The sequence below is a fragment of the Martes martes genome (assembly GCF_963455335.1).
Source record: "Martes martes genome assembly, chromosome: 14".
NCBI classification, from domain to species: Eukaryota; Metazoa; Chordata; class Mammalia; order Carnivora; family Mustelidae; genus Martes; species Martes martes.
In genome coordinates, this window is record NC_137902.1 from 40,414,533 (window position 1) to 40,428,880 (window position 14,348).

At 47.2% G+C, this 14,348-nt stretch overlaps 1 protein-coding gene across 1 annotated transcript in view; it reads right to left on the bottom strand.

The window, feature by feature from the left end:
- WDFY4 (WDFY family member 4) overlaps positions 1-14,348 on the bottom strand; it is a 246,225-nt gene that overhangs the window by 17,112 nt on the left and 214,765 nt on the right. Inside the window, exons 52-54 of the mRNA XM_080823652.1 lie at positions 8,618-8,771; positions 6,551-6,642; positions 1,699-1,911 (exon numbers count right to left, since the gene is read on the bottom strand). Coding sequence (XP_080679778.1) covers positions 1,699-1,911; positions 6,551-6,642; positions 8,618-8,771 — 459 coding nt within the window. The remainder of the gene's footprint in view (positions 1-1,698; positions 1,912-6,550; positions 6,643-8,617; positions 8,772-14,348) is intronic.

Consider the following 14,348-nt stretch of genomic DNA (forward strand, 5'->3'; position numbering starts at 1 on the left):
GCAGAGGCGAGGCTCAGCAAGCAGCTGGGGTGGGGGAGGGGGCTTCTCACAGCAGCCTGGGCTCAGTGACAGGCCTCGATCAGATACTGGTCTACCTAGTAAAGCTGGGTGAGTGATCAACGCAAACAGAAATCAGAACGGGGACTTTTAACTGAGCATTAAATAAAGAACGTCCCTCCTGGCAAGCAGAATAACTAAAGCACCACAGGCCAGAGGCCTGTCACAGCCTCAGCACGCACAGCCTGTTGATGGCAAGTGCACGGTCCTTGAAGTATTTCAATCTTGCCTCTAGATGGGGCCACTAGAAGAATTCTAATTCTGATAATTACCTAGAAATATTTTCGTAAAAGCTCATAGGCTACATCACTAAATGAAATCAGAATCTAAAATTGTGTGCCCTCTCTGAGCATATGGATGTGAAAATATTTTTTGCTTTTGGACAAGGACAATAACACAACCCAGGAAACAATTGGTTGGGGGCGACTACTATTTTGATTTAATTGCTTTATCTGGATTATTTCACTTATTTAAAAAAATGAAACCATTAGGCTACCCAAGCTTCTGTCCTGAAATTCCCTCTTTCCTACGAAGTGTTCCTTGGCCAAACCCACATTTTAGATGCACTGTTCATTCTCCAAGTCACCCTTAGACACTTCTCACATTGCCCTCCCCTGGGAGCAGAGCAAACCTGCAGCAAGCTGTGCAAGACCAGGCAGAAAAGACGTTACTTTTTGCACTATAAGATGAGGCTGTCCAAGCCTCATGGTTACACGTGGGGAGGGCTGCTGCCCAAGATGGCCCTGGAATTGGTTGGGCTTACGCACTCATTTCCAACCATGGCTCTTGACCGCCCAGTCTGAGCCCCAGCCCAGGGGGCCATGCTAGTAGCCCAGATGGCTATCCTTAGGAATAATACTTTTCCATGCTGAACTGAAGTTTGAGGGCCAACCAGTCTGGGATCAGCTAACTAAGCACTCCTCTTGCCCACTATTCACCAGGACATGCCCATGAACACACAGCCTCATATCACTACATGATTATCCTGATGTGGGATGGAGCCAGTGGAGCAAAAGGCGATTATGAGACCCCAGTAACTTCATCAGGGGCCCTGGAGGAAGAACTTAAATACTCTCCCACTGCTGGTGACATGGCAGAGGCTGTGGGGCCAGCCAGGTGGGGGTAGAGCTCTACCTCTGGCATCTGCTGAAGTATAATTGTGGGCAAGTTATGTATTCAACCTCCCTGAGCCTCAGCTTCCTGATTTGTAAAAGAATAATCCCTATACCCAGAGCTTAGGAGGGAATTCAATGAGGGAGTCATACTAGTAACCAACATTTGCGGAGGGCCCGTCATATTTCAGTCACTTTCGAGCACTTGATGTCTCCATTCGTTGGCTCTGCACAGCAACTGTGCGGCATAGACACCCATAGACAATTAAATCCTATGGATTTACTATAGTGTCCATCACATATCCCCCAGGGGAAGGTAGTCTTCACCATTATCATTAATGACATCATCATCTTCATCAACATCAGATGGTAACAGAGGAGTAATCCCTGATGTTGAGGAGTGTAGGAAGACCATTTCCCCTCCCCAGTCCTCTCTTGTTCCTCGCCAGGAGAAAATGTCTTCAGTCACTCCCAAGCTCACAATGCACACACTCTTGAGAGAGCAAGACCCAGAACATAGATGCTGTACCTGTTTGGGCACCTGTCCAAAGTTGCTGACAAACCCCAGGATGGTGCTCCTGATCAAGGGGTCACTGATGCTGCTGAGGTCCACTTTGTCACCATAGAAGTAGGGGTGGAAGGTATTAACAGATTCCACTGCAGCTGACCCCTGCTGCTTGTACCCAAAGATGAGGTCTATCCAGTGGTGGAGGTTGGCACTGACAAAATCACTTTCCAGAGCCTGGAACCAAAACAGAAAAAGCATGAAAAATGAAGGCCTCTCTTGGACTTGTGAGCCCTCTGCACAGATCAGGAGGGGGGCACATGCCTCAGGATGCTGGATCTTCACAGGAAAGGTGTGACATCTCACTGAGCTTGATGAGCACTAAGTGGGTGGACATGCGGGCAACCCAATGACCATCGAATTCCTGCCTCCAGCTAGTGGGAAAACGGATCTGACTGCTGCCATCACCCTAGCTCATTCACTCCATGCTATAATCATGAGGTTCAAAATATCTAGGTCTTGTAGTGATATCCAAGTGGAAGACTGAAAATAAAGTCTTGGGGTCCTATTGAGATCGGTATAAGAAAAAGTGAGAGCTGATTCTGACCAGAAATGTCAGGAGGTTGAGATTAAGTGTAGCGGTTAAGAGAACATGCTCTGGAACCAGCTGGGCCCCAGCACTGCCATGATCATTCCTTAACATCTCTGTTCCTCAGTTCCTTCATCTTCATCTATGAAATGGGGACAGTAATTGTACCTTCCTTGTGGAATTATGTGAGGTTAGGTTTGTGTCCATGCCTGGTACACAGTGAACTCCATGTAATTAATGTTAGCTACAATGATTACACTGTGCACTTTCTAGGTCCCAGGCACTGGCTTGGGGTTTGATGTGTATTGTCTCTTCCCATCCTTACCATTTCTGTTTCCTTATTATCATTCACCTCCTTTATTTCTTCATGTGGACTTGAGTTACTGTCTTATTTTAGCATGAAGAACTCCCTTTAGTGTTTCTTATAGGGCAGGTCTGCTAATGATAAATTCTTTAAGTTTTATATTATGTCTCAGAGTGTCTTAATTTCTTCATTATCAAAGAATAGCTTTGCTGGCTATAAAATTCTTGGTTGGTAGTCTTTCAGCACTTTGAATATTTCATACCACTGCCTTCTTACTTCTGTCGTTTTTTTTTTTAAAGAATATATTTCTTTATTAGAGAGAGAGAGCACGAGTGGGAGAGCATAAGGAGGTGTGTAGGGGCAGAGGCAGATGGATAAGCAGACTCTCCACTGAGCAAGGATCCTGTTGCAGAGCTCAATCCCAGGACTCTGGAATCATGACCTGAGCCAAACACAAATGCCCGTCCACCTGAGCCACCCAGGTGCCCCACCTCTATTTTTAATGAAATATTAACTGTTAGTCTTATTGAAGATACCTTTTAAGTGATGAGTTGCTTTTGTTGCTTTCAAGATTCTTCCTTTGACTTTCCTTTCTGACAACTTATGATGTGTCTAAATATAGATCTTTTTGAGTTTATCCTACTTGGAATTTACGGAGTGTCTTCAATGTATAAATTAATACTTGGCATCAAAATTGGAATATTTCGAACATTATTTCTTCAAATACTCTTTCTGTCCCTTCCTCTCCTCTCTTTCTGATACTTTCAATCTGTGTATGTTGGTATGTTTGATGGTGTTCTACAGGTCATATATTCTGTTAATTTTTCTTCACTCATTTCTTCCTGTTTCCCAGATTGGATAATCTCAATTGACCTATCTTCCAAGTTTGTTGATTCTTTCTTCTGCCTGCTATTGATCTCTTTTAGTGAATTTTTCATCTCAGTTACTGTAATTCTCAGATCCACAATTTGTATTTGGTTCCTTTGCATAATTTGTATCTCTTTATATATCTTTCTCATTGTTATACTCTCCTTTCAATCTTTAAACATGGCTTTATTTAATGCTTTGTACATATTCACAATAGCTGATTTAAAGTCTTTGTCTAGTAAGTCCAAAGGTTAGGCTTCCTCAGAGGTATTCCTACTGACTGCTTTTTCCCCCATTATGAGCCATACTTTCTTTTTCTTTACATGTTTCATAATTTTTGTAGAAAACTGGGCATTTTAGATAATATGATGTATCAACTCTGGAAATCAGATTTTTCCCTCTCCCCAGGGTTTGTTGTTGCTTTACTGTCTGTTATTGTTGTTTGCTGGCTGGTTTATTTAGGACTTTTCTGAACCAGTTCTATAAGGTCTGTATTTTTGTTGTTGTTGTATGTGGCCACTAAAATTTCTGCTCTGTTAGCTTAATGAACATCTTATGATTGGATGAAGATTTCTTTAAATGCCTAGAACCAATTAGCATTTCAGTCTTTCCCCAGGGAGGGGCTTTGTGTGCATGTTAGCACAAAGCTTCAGTGTTCAGCTAGGCAGCAACTGCCTGATAAAAACTCTGCCTTTACCTCATATTTTGCTTGCACAGAGCCTCAATGTCAGCCTGAAGTGAAGCTTAGGACCTTAGGAGCATGAACGCAGCCTTGCGCATGAAAGTATCCCTACAGTTGTGTGTGTCCTTCTAGATTCCAGAGATATTTTGTTTTTTTTTCAAGGCCTCCTAATAAATATCTCATTCTCTAATTTTTCTATTTAAGTTTTTTGGTTAGTCTATTTTTTGCCCAATTATATCCACTGCCTCTGGCAGCCACAGCGTCAAACAATTGTCTCTGGTTTATTTTCTCACAAATGACACTGAAGAAAAGCCTTGCTGGTGGGGACATTCAGGGAAATATTAACAGGTCAAATAATGACAGTTCTCTGGGTATGGGGCTTTGAAGGAGCTACAAACCCATTCTTCCCCCTCCAGTGACTGCTAGACTCTTGGTTTTGACTGTTATTGTGGGCTGCAAAGCTACTACAGAGATGAAGAGGGGAAATGAGAAGAGTGTAAATTCAGCCATTTTTCTCAAAGGAATACGCCCCTGATTTTTCTAAGCCTCTGGTTAATTTCCAGAGTTCCGGAGAGTTTTTTCTTTTTTTTTTTTAAATGATAATCTTTGCCATTATTCTTATTGCTTTTATGGAGTAGAGGATTTTCAGAGATTCTTACTCTGATATTTTCACTGATGTTGATCATTAACATCCTAATCCACTCCAGCCTAATCTTTACTCTACCAGAAGACGTCTCCCCACTGTTGTCATCACCCAGGTCCCACGGGTCTCACCTCTAACCTATATCTGATAGCACTGAATTTCTCTCCTTTGTAGCACTTTGTGCAGTTATAATTTCTCTGTTATTTGTGTGGTTATATAATTAAGCTGCCTCCCCACTAGACCACTGGCATCTGCAGTCAGGCCTGTAGAGTGAATCTCTCACTCAGCCCAGGTCAACAACTTTTCTGAGAACATCTTGGAAGAGGGCTGCTGTCACCTGAAGGTTAAGTACATCTCTGGTCCAACTATTTAAGACCAGTAGGTTGTGGAAGAGATGCCTACTATTACTACACTTCCAGAGGCAAGGATAAACCAGGGAAGACTTTTCTCCTTGGCAAGGGAGAAGGACAGAGGAAAGAGTCCAACTTTGTTTTTACTAGTCAGGCCCACCCCAGATTTTTTTTTTTTAGATATAATTTACACATAATAAAATTCACTCCTTTAAAATGTACAGTTCAATGTGTTCTGACAAAGGAATGTAGTCATGTAACCACCACCATAACCGAGACAGGACATTTACATCTACTCAAAATATTCTCTTGTACTCCTTTTCCATCATTCCCTACTCCAGACCTTAGTAACTGCTGATCGACTATCTGTCCCCATAATTTAACCTTTTCCAGAATGTCATATAAATAGAATCCTATAGTATGTAGCTTTGAGTTTTGGCTTCTTTTGCTTAGGATAATGCTTTTGGCATTAATTCATGTTGCTCCATGTATCAGTAATCTCTTTCTTTTTATTGCTACATAGTATTCCATTGTGTGGATGTGTCATTTGTTTATCCATTACCGGTTGCTGGACATTTGGGTTGTTTTCAGTTTTTGATTGGTCTGAATAAAACGGCGCATATTTTTGCACATGCTTTTCCATGGACACGTCTTTATTTCTCTTTGGTCAATATATGCAAGGGGGATTGCTGGGTGATAAGGTAAATGCTTCTTCAACTTTGTAAGAAACTACTAAGTTTTTTCCTAAGTGACTTTTCCATTTTATTTTCCTACCAACAATGTGTAATGAACTCTGATTGCTCCGTATTCTTGCTTACTCTTGGTTTTGACAATATTTAAAATTTTAGCCCCTCTTGTAAGTATGTAATGTCATCTCCTGTGATTTTAATTTATGTTTCCCTGATGACTAATGATATTATTGCATGTATTTTTGTGGTTTATGCTAATGCATGTATTTGATCCAGGATATGTGTCCCAAAATGGCTTCTACTACATCAACCTCTCTAGCTAAGAAGCCAAGTATTCCCCAGTCCTGGTGAATCCTTTGGCCAAAAGGAGCCCCTCAGGGTCTACAGCCCTTCTATGAGCTATACTGAGCAGGACGGCCCAGTCACAGCCCTGACTATAGGGCCAGCTAAAGATACTGACTTGACCCAGGCCATCCAAAAAGAAACTGAATTTGTTTCTCCCAGTGATTCCCACAACAAACTGGCACAAGGACAGAATCTAATGGAACTCTTGGAAGAGCCCACAACACAAACGTTTTCCTGTTGACCTGGAGAAGGGAGCCTAGCACCATTTCTGGGCTCTCTAGACATAAGAGCCTCAGAAACATTTGTCACTAGCCCTCTGCTCACACGGAAAGTCTCTGTGGAGAGTGAAGATACTGCAGTCTTCATTCAGGATTCCAGGGCCCCTGGTGTGACCCTGCTCAACTCACCTGTCTGTGCAGGCTGATGAATTTCCGAGGGTCCCCATCAGCCCAGGGAGGGAGCTGCACGTCCCCCAGTGCTGTCCCATCCTGCATGCAACCTGAGTGGGGTGAGAAACAGCAGGGTTTTGGGTGAATGGGAGCCCAAACTGGGCTAGGAACCAGGGGAGATAGACACTGTCCTGTCTAAGACTTCTGATTCCAGGCAGATCAGGCTAAGAGCTGTGTCCTGCACAGGCCTCACTACTTGCTGCTGCTTCTGTCTGGTGCATCCCCCAACTCATCTGCCTGGAATATTCTTACTTGGTCTCTAAGCCTTCCACCCTCCATGAGGCCCTCCTTGCTTCCCAGGCAGGTTTGTGCTTGATTCACAAACTGCCTATAAAATGGCAGTCGTGTGGTCATTGTTTGTCTTCCTCCCTACCGTTCTGTGCCTTGTCACCTGGGTGCTTTCTATTCAGGGCTAGAGCAGTAAGGAGATAATCACAGTAACAGTAAAAGCTATTGTATTTTGAGCACCTAACTCTATGCCAGGGCTCTACGCTAGTTGCTTGGCACACATCGTCTTATTGAATCTTCATTTAACTCTATAATTTATGTATTTTCTCTCCATTTTTAAAGTGAGGACAGCAAGGTTTTTAGAGGCAGCTTCCCCAGACAATAGAACGAGCCTGGATCCAAGCCCAAGTCTCTCTCCTACCCATTAGCCGCACAACCTTGGACATATTGCTTAATCTCTTTGGGACTCACTTTTTCTACCTGTTATCCACCCTCCAGGGGAGGGGGCTGGTAGAAGGATGAAAAGAGAAATACGCATAATGTGCTTAGAAAAACTCCAGGCATAAGATGGTTGCCCGATAAACACTGGTTGTGGTCTTGCTTAAACCCTCCAGAGCCTTCATGGTACAACTAAATAAAACCTTCCCCGCTTCTCTCTGGCCCACGGGTTTGTGCCTCATGTGGCTCCTTTACCAGCCTCAGCTCCCCTGTCTCCACCTCAGGCGGTCCCTCCTGGAGATCAGAATAAAACTCAGGCAGTCCCTCCTGGAGATCAGAATAACACAGGGCCCTCTGAATCACTCTTGAACCATTTTCCTACCGTCTGTCCTCATAACAATTCTCAGCTTCAGATAGAATTTCACTTATATAAATATGTTTATATTTTCTCTCCCCTTCCTCCACGCCTGTACCGAATTTAAACACCTTCAGGACAGTCAATTCCAGGAGCCCCAACTAAATCTCCAGTGCCTAAAAAGGTGCCCCTGTGGGCTGTTTGGAGGAAGGAGGGTCCCAAGGAAGGGGAGCTCTGGGGTTCAGGTGTATGTTGGTGACAGTACATGAGTGCTCCCCACTAGGTGAGGGATCCCATCTCTCTTCCTCCGGGGGCACAGTGGCCCACACCCTGCCCCAGGCTCTGACCACACGGCCCCTTCCACAAGTCACCCTGACATTTATAGCGGAGGCTACCAAGGTACACACACAGCCACCAGGGGACCGGCTCATGGGGGCATCCTGAAATTGTTGTTCCTCCTCTAAACCAGGGAGACGGCATAGTTCATCCTGGGGTGGAGCCTGAAGCATAGGAAAGAGGAGAAGCCAGCAGCGTCCCCCTACAACCACCCTTAGACACTATCAGGTAAGCAATCTCTTCTGGGAGACCCAGCTTCTCTGGGTCCAACTCAGAGCCCAGCTTAACCTGTTCGTGGGCCACAGAGGAAAACGAGGCCACAGAGGGGTGGGGGTTTGCCCGGGTCACGCAGTGGGCCAGCGTAGACCTGGTCGTCAGCAGGGCTTCTCACTGCAGACTGAGGCCTGGGGACCCTCACAGGATGGGTGGGACCGTGCCTCAGAGACATCCTGGCAGCCTGGGGCCTCAAGTCCTTCCTTGGCTCCCACCTCACCCCTGAGGGCCACCATTGAGGGGAGGCCTCACAACGACCACACTGGTTTGGTGAAGGGTCTCTTCATATAGTTGCCCAGCAAAGTTATTGATGAAGTTGGTCACTACCTGAGCTTTGGGGGAGCAATCCCTCCTCTGCCCAACCCACCCCGGGCTGCACCATGGCCTCCACGCACCGAACTCCACAGCGTTGTAGTTGACGAGGAACTCAGGCAGGTAGAAGAACTCCGGAGTCAGCTCCCTGACGTCACTCATGTTCTCCCTCGAGGCCGACTCCCACGCGTTCTTCACACTGTGGAACATTCTGTCTGCCACATCAAAGCTTCCGCCCTGTGAGGAGAGGGAGCTCATGTGATCATCTGAAGTGAGAAAGACACACAGGCACCGCCCGGGTGGGCCTCTCCTGGACCACGGCCACTGAGGCATGGCTTCCGCCATCAGAGTTTTCTTTCCATTCACTCCCACACACGTTTGTTCACCGCTCCACGTACGCGTGCCATGGTTTCCTTGTGCCTCCGTTCACTCGACCGTTCTCCGGACCCTTTCCCCGAGGCTTCCCCAGAGGATACGTGATGCACTGTTCATTCTCCATTTCAGAAATCCGGGCTCAGATCAGAGACAGGAAACGCAGAGTCCTTCATCTGTCCATGCCCCACATGTGCTAAGGGCCCACTCTGAATCGCGCACGAACAGGACACAAAGAACCCACGACAGGACAGAGAGCGGGTCAGCCATGCCATGTGGGATCAGGGCAAGTTTTCTAGAGAAGTGGACCCCTGGTGAGTTTGCAAGCCTGGTGACGTGGAAGCAGGCAGAGGGTTCTGAGCAGAAGCAAGGCCAAGGCCAGGAACAGAAGCAAAAGGAAGCAGGCTAGGTCGGGGCCCTGCCGATATCTACAGAGCATCCTGACAAGAGAACAGGTCTGAGGATGCAGAGCTGGAGGGACGCCAGCCTCCCAGAGACAGGAAGCTGGTCCATGAAGATAAGATGTCTACACACTCTCCAAGGCTTGCCCCGGTTCCAACTCCCATTTCCACAGGTGGCCTGACGCATCCCAAGCCTGGCAGCTAGGACGGCACCAGGGAAGACTTAAAAAATTCTTTCCTTAGGTGCTCTGCTCCTCTCTTCTGAGTCATCAGATCTCTTGAGTTGATGCTACCCTTATTTATCAGGTGGCCTTGAGGGCTGGGCGGAGGAAGAAAGGTCTGGTTGGAGGAATGACGATGCTGGGGGCAGACAGACTTCAGGAAAGAGGTTCTGAAGTGGGGTTCTGGGTCTACTTAAGTTTGGGGACATCCCCAAAACATCTGCCTAGGATTGGATACTTCACTTGTCCCCATTAAGGCTGGGACTTCGTTCAATCAGAACTTGTCCTCCTTCTGCCAACTTCTGCAGGATTCTTGTGGCCTGAGAACAAATGGGTAGTGCCCTCCTCTGCACCCGCCAGCTCCCTTCACTTCTCGGGGACAGAGGTCTCCCGTCAGCATTTACCTAAGGAAGCTTTGGGGCAGCTGCAGGAGTGGATGAAGGGTAAAGAAGGGCCACAGCCTCCCCTTGGCAAGTCTGCCCCGTGTTAGTCACTTTATACAGAGATGTTGGCTCCTGATCTCACGGCAGGGGTGTCAGGAAGGAAGTCCACTTCCATTCTGCAGACCAGAAAACTGGAGGTCCTCAGCGTGTCCTGGATTTCCCAAGGCTATCAAAGCAACCAGTGGCAGAACTGGGTCAATCCCATAGATGCTCCTCCACGGACATGCCTTCTTTTGCCCTTGTGCCAGCTTACTGTGGGGAGTCCCTGGGCCTGGGGCAAATGTGATCTCCTAACGTGCGGGGCGAGGAGTGTCAGCTCTTTCTGCAAAGGCGGAATCTGCCACTCGCCTGAGGCGGGCCCCATCTGGACATCTTGGTGGGCTGGTCAGTTTTCCAAGTCAGACCTGAGGATCCAGGAGGCCCGTGGGTCATTCTCTGCACATGGACATGGACAGGGACACCGAGAAAGCCAGTTGCAGCAGAGTTGCAACAGCACACACTACCTGGGCAGCTTAAGGATGTGGCTTTTCTCCAAGGTCGCTTTGCTCTTGTGTTGAAATTAGGGGATGCTGCCCACCATCAGATTCAAATTGAAATGGAAACAAAATAGGGGGAGAGTGTTTTTAAATAAATCTGCACCTAACAAGTGGCTCATTGAAACATATTAAGAGCTTTGCATATTTAATCTGCAGCCCGAGCCTTACATCTGCAAGAGATTGATGCCTTCTCGTCCTCCTGGATTCCTTTTGCAGCTTTTATGAGTACTGATGGTAATCTCCTGAGAAACAATATGATTTGGTAATAAAAAGATTACCTGTATTAAATAAAAATAATATATACATAGGAAATATTGTTAGTGCTACAAATCTGGTTAAAGATATTACCACAAAGAAAAATGTTATTTTTTTCACAGCTGTCTAATGCATTTTAGCAAAAGTAATATCTTTAAAACTTAAGCTTGTATTATTTATAAAGGAAGCAATAACTGATTTTCCTATTTCCTATATTAATAAATGTATTTGCATACATTTGTTTCAAAATTAATGGGTTTTCTCACCTCTGCAATACAAAAGAAAAGCCAAATTCCCTAGAAGAAAAAGCGGAGCTGTTCTATTGCTTGGACTGTAAGTCTGTGCGTGGACACGGAATCCGGGGGCCGCCAGCAGGGAGTCTCAGTCATGACTCGATTCTCAGGAAAGGAAGGAAGGAGAAAAGGAAGGGAAAGGAGCGAGGCAGGGAGGCACAATGGAGGTCTGCAGTGCGCTGCCGTGAGGAAAGCCCAAAATGAAATAAAAGAAAACAACAACAAAATTGAGTATACAGACTGGGTGGAAACCAAATGATCGGAGAGAATTACGGAGCCAAGATTTTGCTCCAAAATCTATTCTGCGTATCAGCACATCCTTGAGTATCAAAAGCAATGAATCCCATGTGTATCCAACATGCTGAAAAAACAATAGTAAGATGATGATGATGATGATGATGATGATGATGATCAACAAAGGAACCACCTCTCATTGGCAGAAAACTTTTCCCATGTGACGCTAAAGAGCTAGAAGACAAGGCAGCCAAGGCTGGAGGGTTTGGAGGCAAAAGGTAGAAGAGCCGGATTTTACTTCTAAATGATATCACTCCTTCGTGAAGAAGCCAGAAAGATATTCTGAATAGTTAAGGGCTCACAAACAATATAACCCTAGGTATCCTTCCTCAATTAAAATCCTTCCAAGGGGTGCAAAATTTTGCGAAGAGATGAATCAAAATTAAAATCAAAATAATGGGGAGAGAAATGGCCAGTTAGGACTTCTGCTGGACATTGACAGGAGTTCAGATTAGAAGAAAGTTTGAGATTGTGGTACATCTATTAAAACTGGAAATGGTCTTGAAAGGAGTGTTCTGTAGTAAAGGCACAGCTCTTGTGTGCCCCTGTGTCCCTGGGTAAGCATTTCAAGAGGGACAGACATTCTTAAATCCCTCTCCAGTGTGGGTGGGGAAACTATGCTGAAAAAAACCTGTTCAATTCTTAACCAAGACCCGCAGGGAGTACAGCAACTACATGCGCTCAAGGACTCTTAAATACAGAGATTTGCACGCTACGTGCTAGAAAGTCTAGTCTTCCTTGCCTGTGGGACTGACCTGACTCAACCCACCACTACATCCAAGTATGGGATTGGTTTTATGAGCAGGCTGACAACCCATTCTCCTGGAAGATGGTTTTTCCAGTAATTTACAAGTATCCCATGTAACCAATCCACTCACAGGGCCCTGTGTGCATGGGTCCTCTTAGCTGCTGTCCTCTGTTTGTGAAAGAGTCAGTATCAGCGAGAGGAGAGAGCGCCCCAGCTGGGCAAATGGGCAGACCGGCACGGGGGTTTCTGCCCTCCTGGGGCAGAACACCAGGGAGTTTCTTACAGTCTTAATGTTTCCCACACTCTACTCTGCCACCTGGGGTGACCGTTGTGGGTGTGCAAACGTGGGTGAGCACATGAGTGTGAATGTGCGTGTGTGCGCATGTGTGCACGCACACACCCGCAGTGCCAGGCGGACAGTAAGAGATGCCCCAAGGATCCCGCCCTGACGTCCCTGTCCCTTTGCAGACTGGGAACGGAGGAGTGATCCTGGGCTGGGGCCCCGACCTCAGATACATGGGGGAAGGTAACCTGGGGCTCTGAAGAAGAAAAAGAAAAAGAAATTAAAAGTTCCTGGAAGCACTGGGTGTGGTGCATAAACAATGAATCTTGGAACACTGAAAAAAAGAAAATTAAATTTAAAAAAATACATACATACCTAAAAAAATAAATGAATAAAAGTTCCTGGAAGCAGAAGGTGGGGTCTGGGGGGAACAGAACAGGGGCGGGGTCTGGGACGGGGAACAAAAGTGCAAACGCATCAACCAGTCAATTTTGAGACCCCATCACCACCCAAGAAATGAAGGGGCCAACGTGTACAGCTGAGGAAAGAGCCGGGCTTGGCCTTCTGCGGGCTTCTTCAGAAACATGCCAGGCTCTGACATCCCACTCAGCAAGCTGGGCTGTCGGCCCGACGAGAATTTGGGAAGCCCGTGTACCAGCTGGGCTGCCTCGTCGGTCTTGCTCTCAATGCAGGGTGGGCCTCCCCCAGCGTAGCCATTAGCTTTCCTTCCTGGAGGATGTGGCCCTTTACTCAACAGACAAAACCCACAAAATTTTGAAAAGCCTGCTGTCCACTCTTACAGGGAGGACAGTGGACAAATATGGAGGATTTAGAAACCAGCCAAAGGGCTCCCCTGCTGTAACTCACCCCATCTTTACCACCTACCGAGGCAGGGGGTATCTTAAAGGAGGAAGGGAAGCTCGGTGATTCAATACTACCCAGGAGAAAGTTCTAGAGCCAGGACTTTGTCTCAGATCCGCCCGTCTCTATTACACGAGCCTTTCCGAATGCTCCTCGTTGAGTCAGCATAATGATAGCTATGCCTTTGTTTTGGACAGAGCTCCTCCCGGACCCGTGGCCTGTCACCCACGGAGCCCCCACGTGGACCGCCCAGGCGACTTTCTGTTATCTCTGCAGTGAACATCTGTCTTACACGAAAACCAGCCATCGCGCCTCAGGTGGTTCGGAAAACCCTTCCCCACTGCTGGTAACAGCTGCCGTCACACGGGCTGCGACTTAATTAACACAGCACTTTATTTCAGTTTCTGATTAAATGTAACAGCAGCTGCAGCAGCACGGCCACTGTGCCCTCGCTGGGGCGCTGCTGCCTCGCTCCACCCTGCCCAGGCCAGTCTCCTCGTGGGCCTCATGGCCACTGGTGCTCCCGCTGGGGCGGGAATGGAGGGGGGGGGCTGTGACCCCGGCAGCGGTGAGGCCTCCTGGATGCTCTCGGGCACCAGCTTCAGGCCGGCCAGACACCGGAGAGGGATTGCGTCCCAGGAGTTGAGCCCCCGGCTCTGGCAGACAGCGGTCTCAGCCCTCCACAGAGTGGGGTGACAGCGCATGACCAGCTCCCATCTCATTCCCCGCGACCTGTGCGTGTCACCTATTTGGCTCACACCGCCTCTCTGGCATACCTTCTGGATTGTGAGAGTCTATCATTGTAATACCCGGTTTGAGGCAGAAGATCAAACACAGCAACCACAGAGGAACGCAATCATTCCAAGAGCAGCCTAAAGTTGGTAAATGCAAAAGTGAAGGCAACACAGCACACCTTCCACCCAGGGATCAGAATGTGCCGCATGGCAAATCTAGGCCGCGGAGCAGAGCCCCCCCTTCTGTCCACATCCAGCTCAGGGGGGCTGGGCAGGCCACCGTGCCCAAGGCACCGTATCTGCCTCTCAACAGTGCGCAGGGCCACACCGGGTGCAGGGCTTAGACACATGGCTTTCCACACCAAAGCCACGA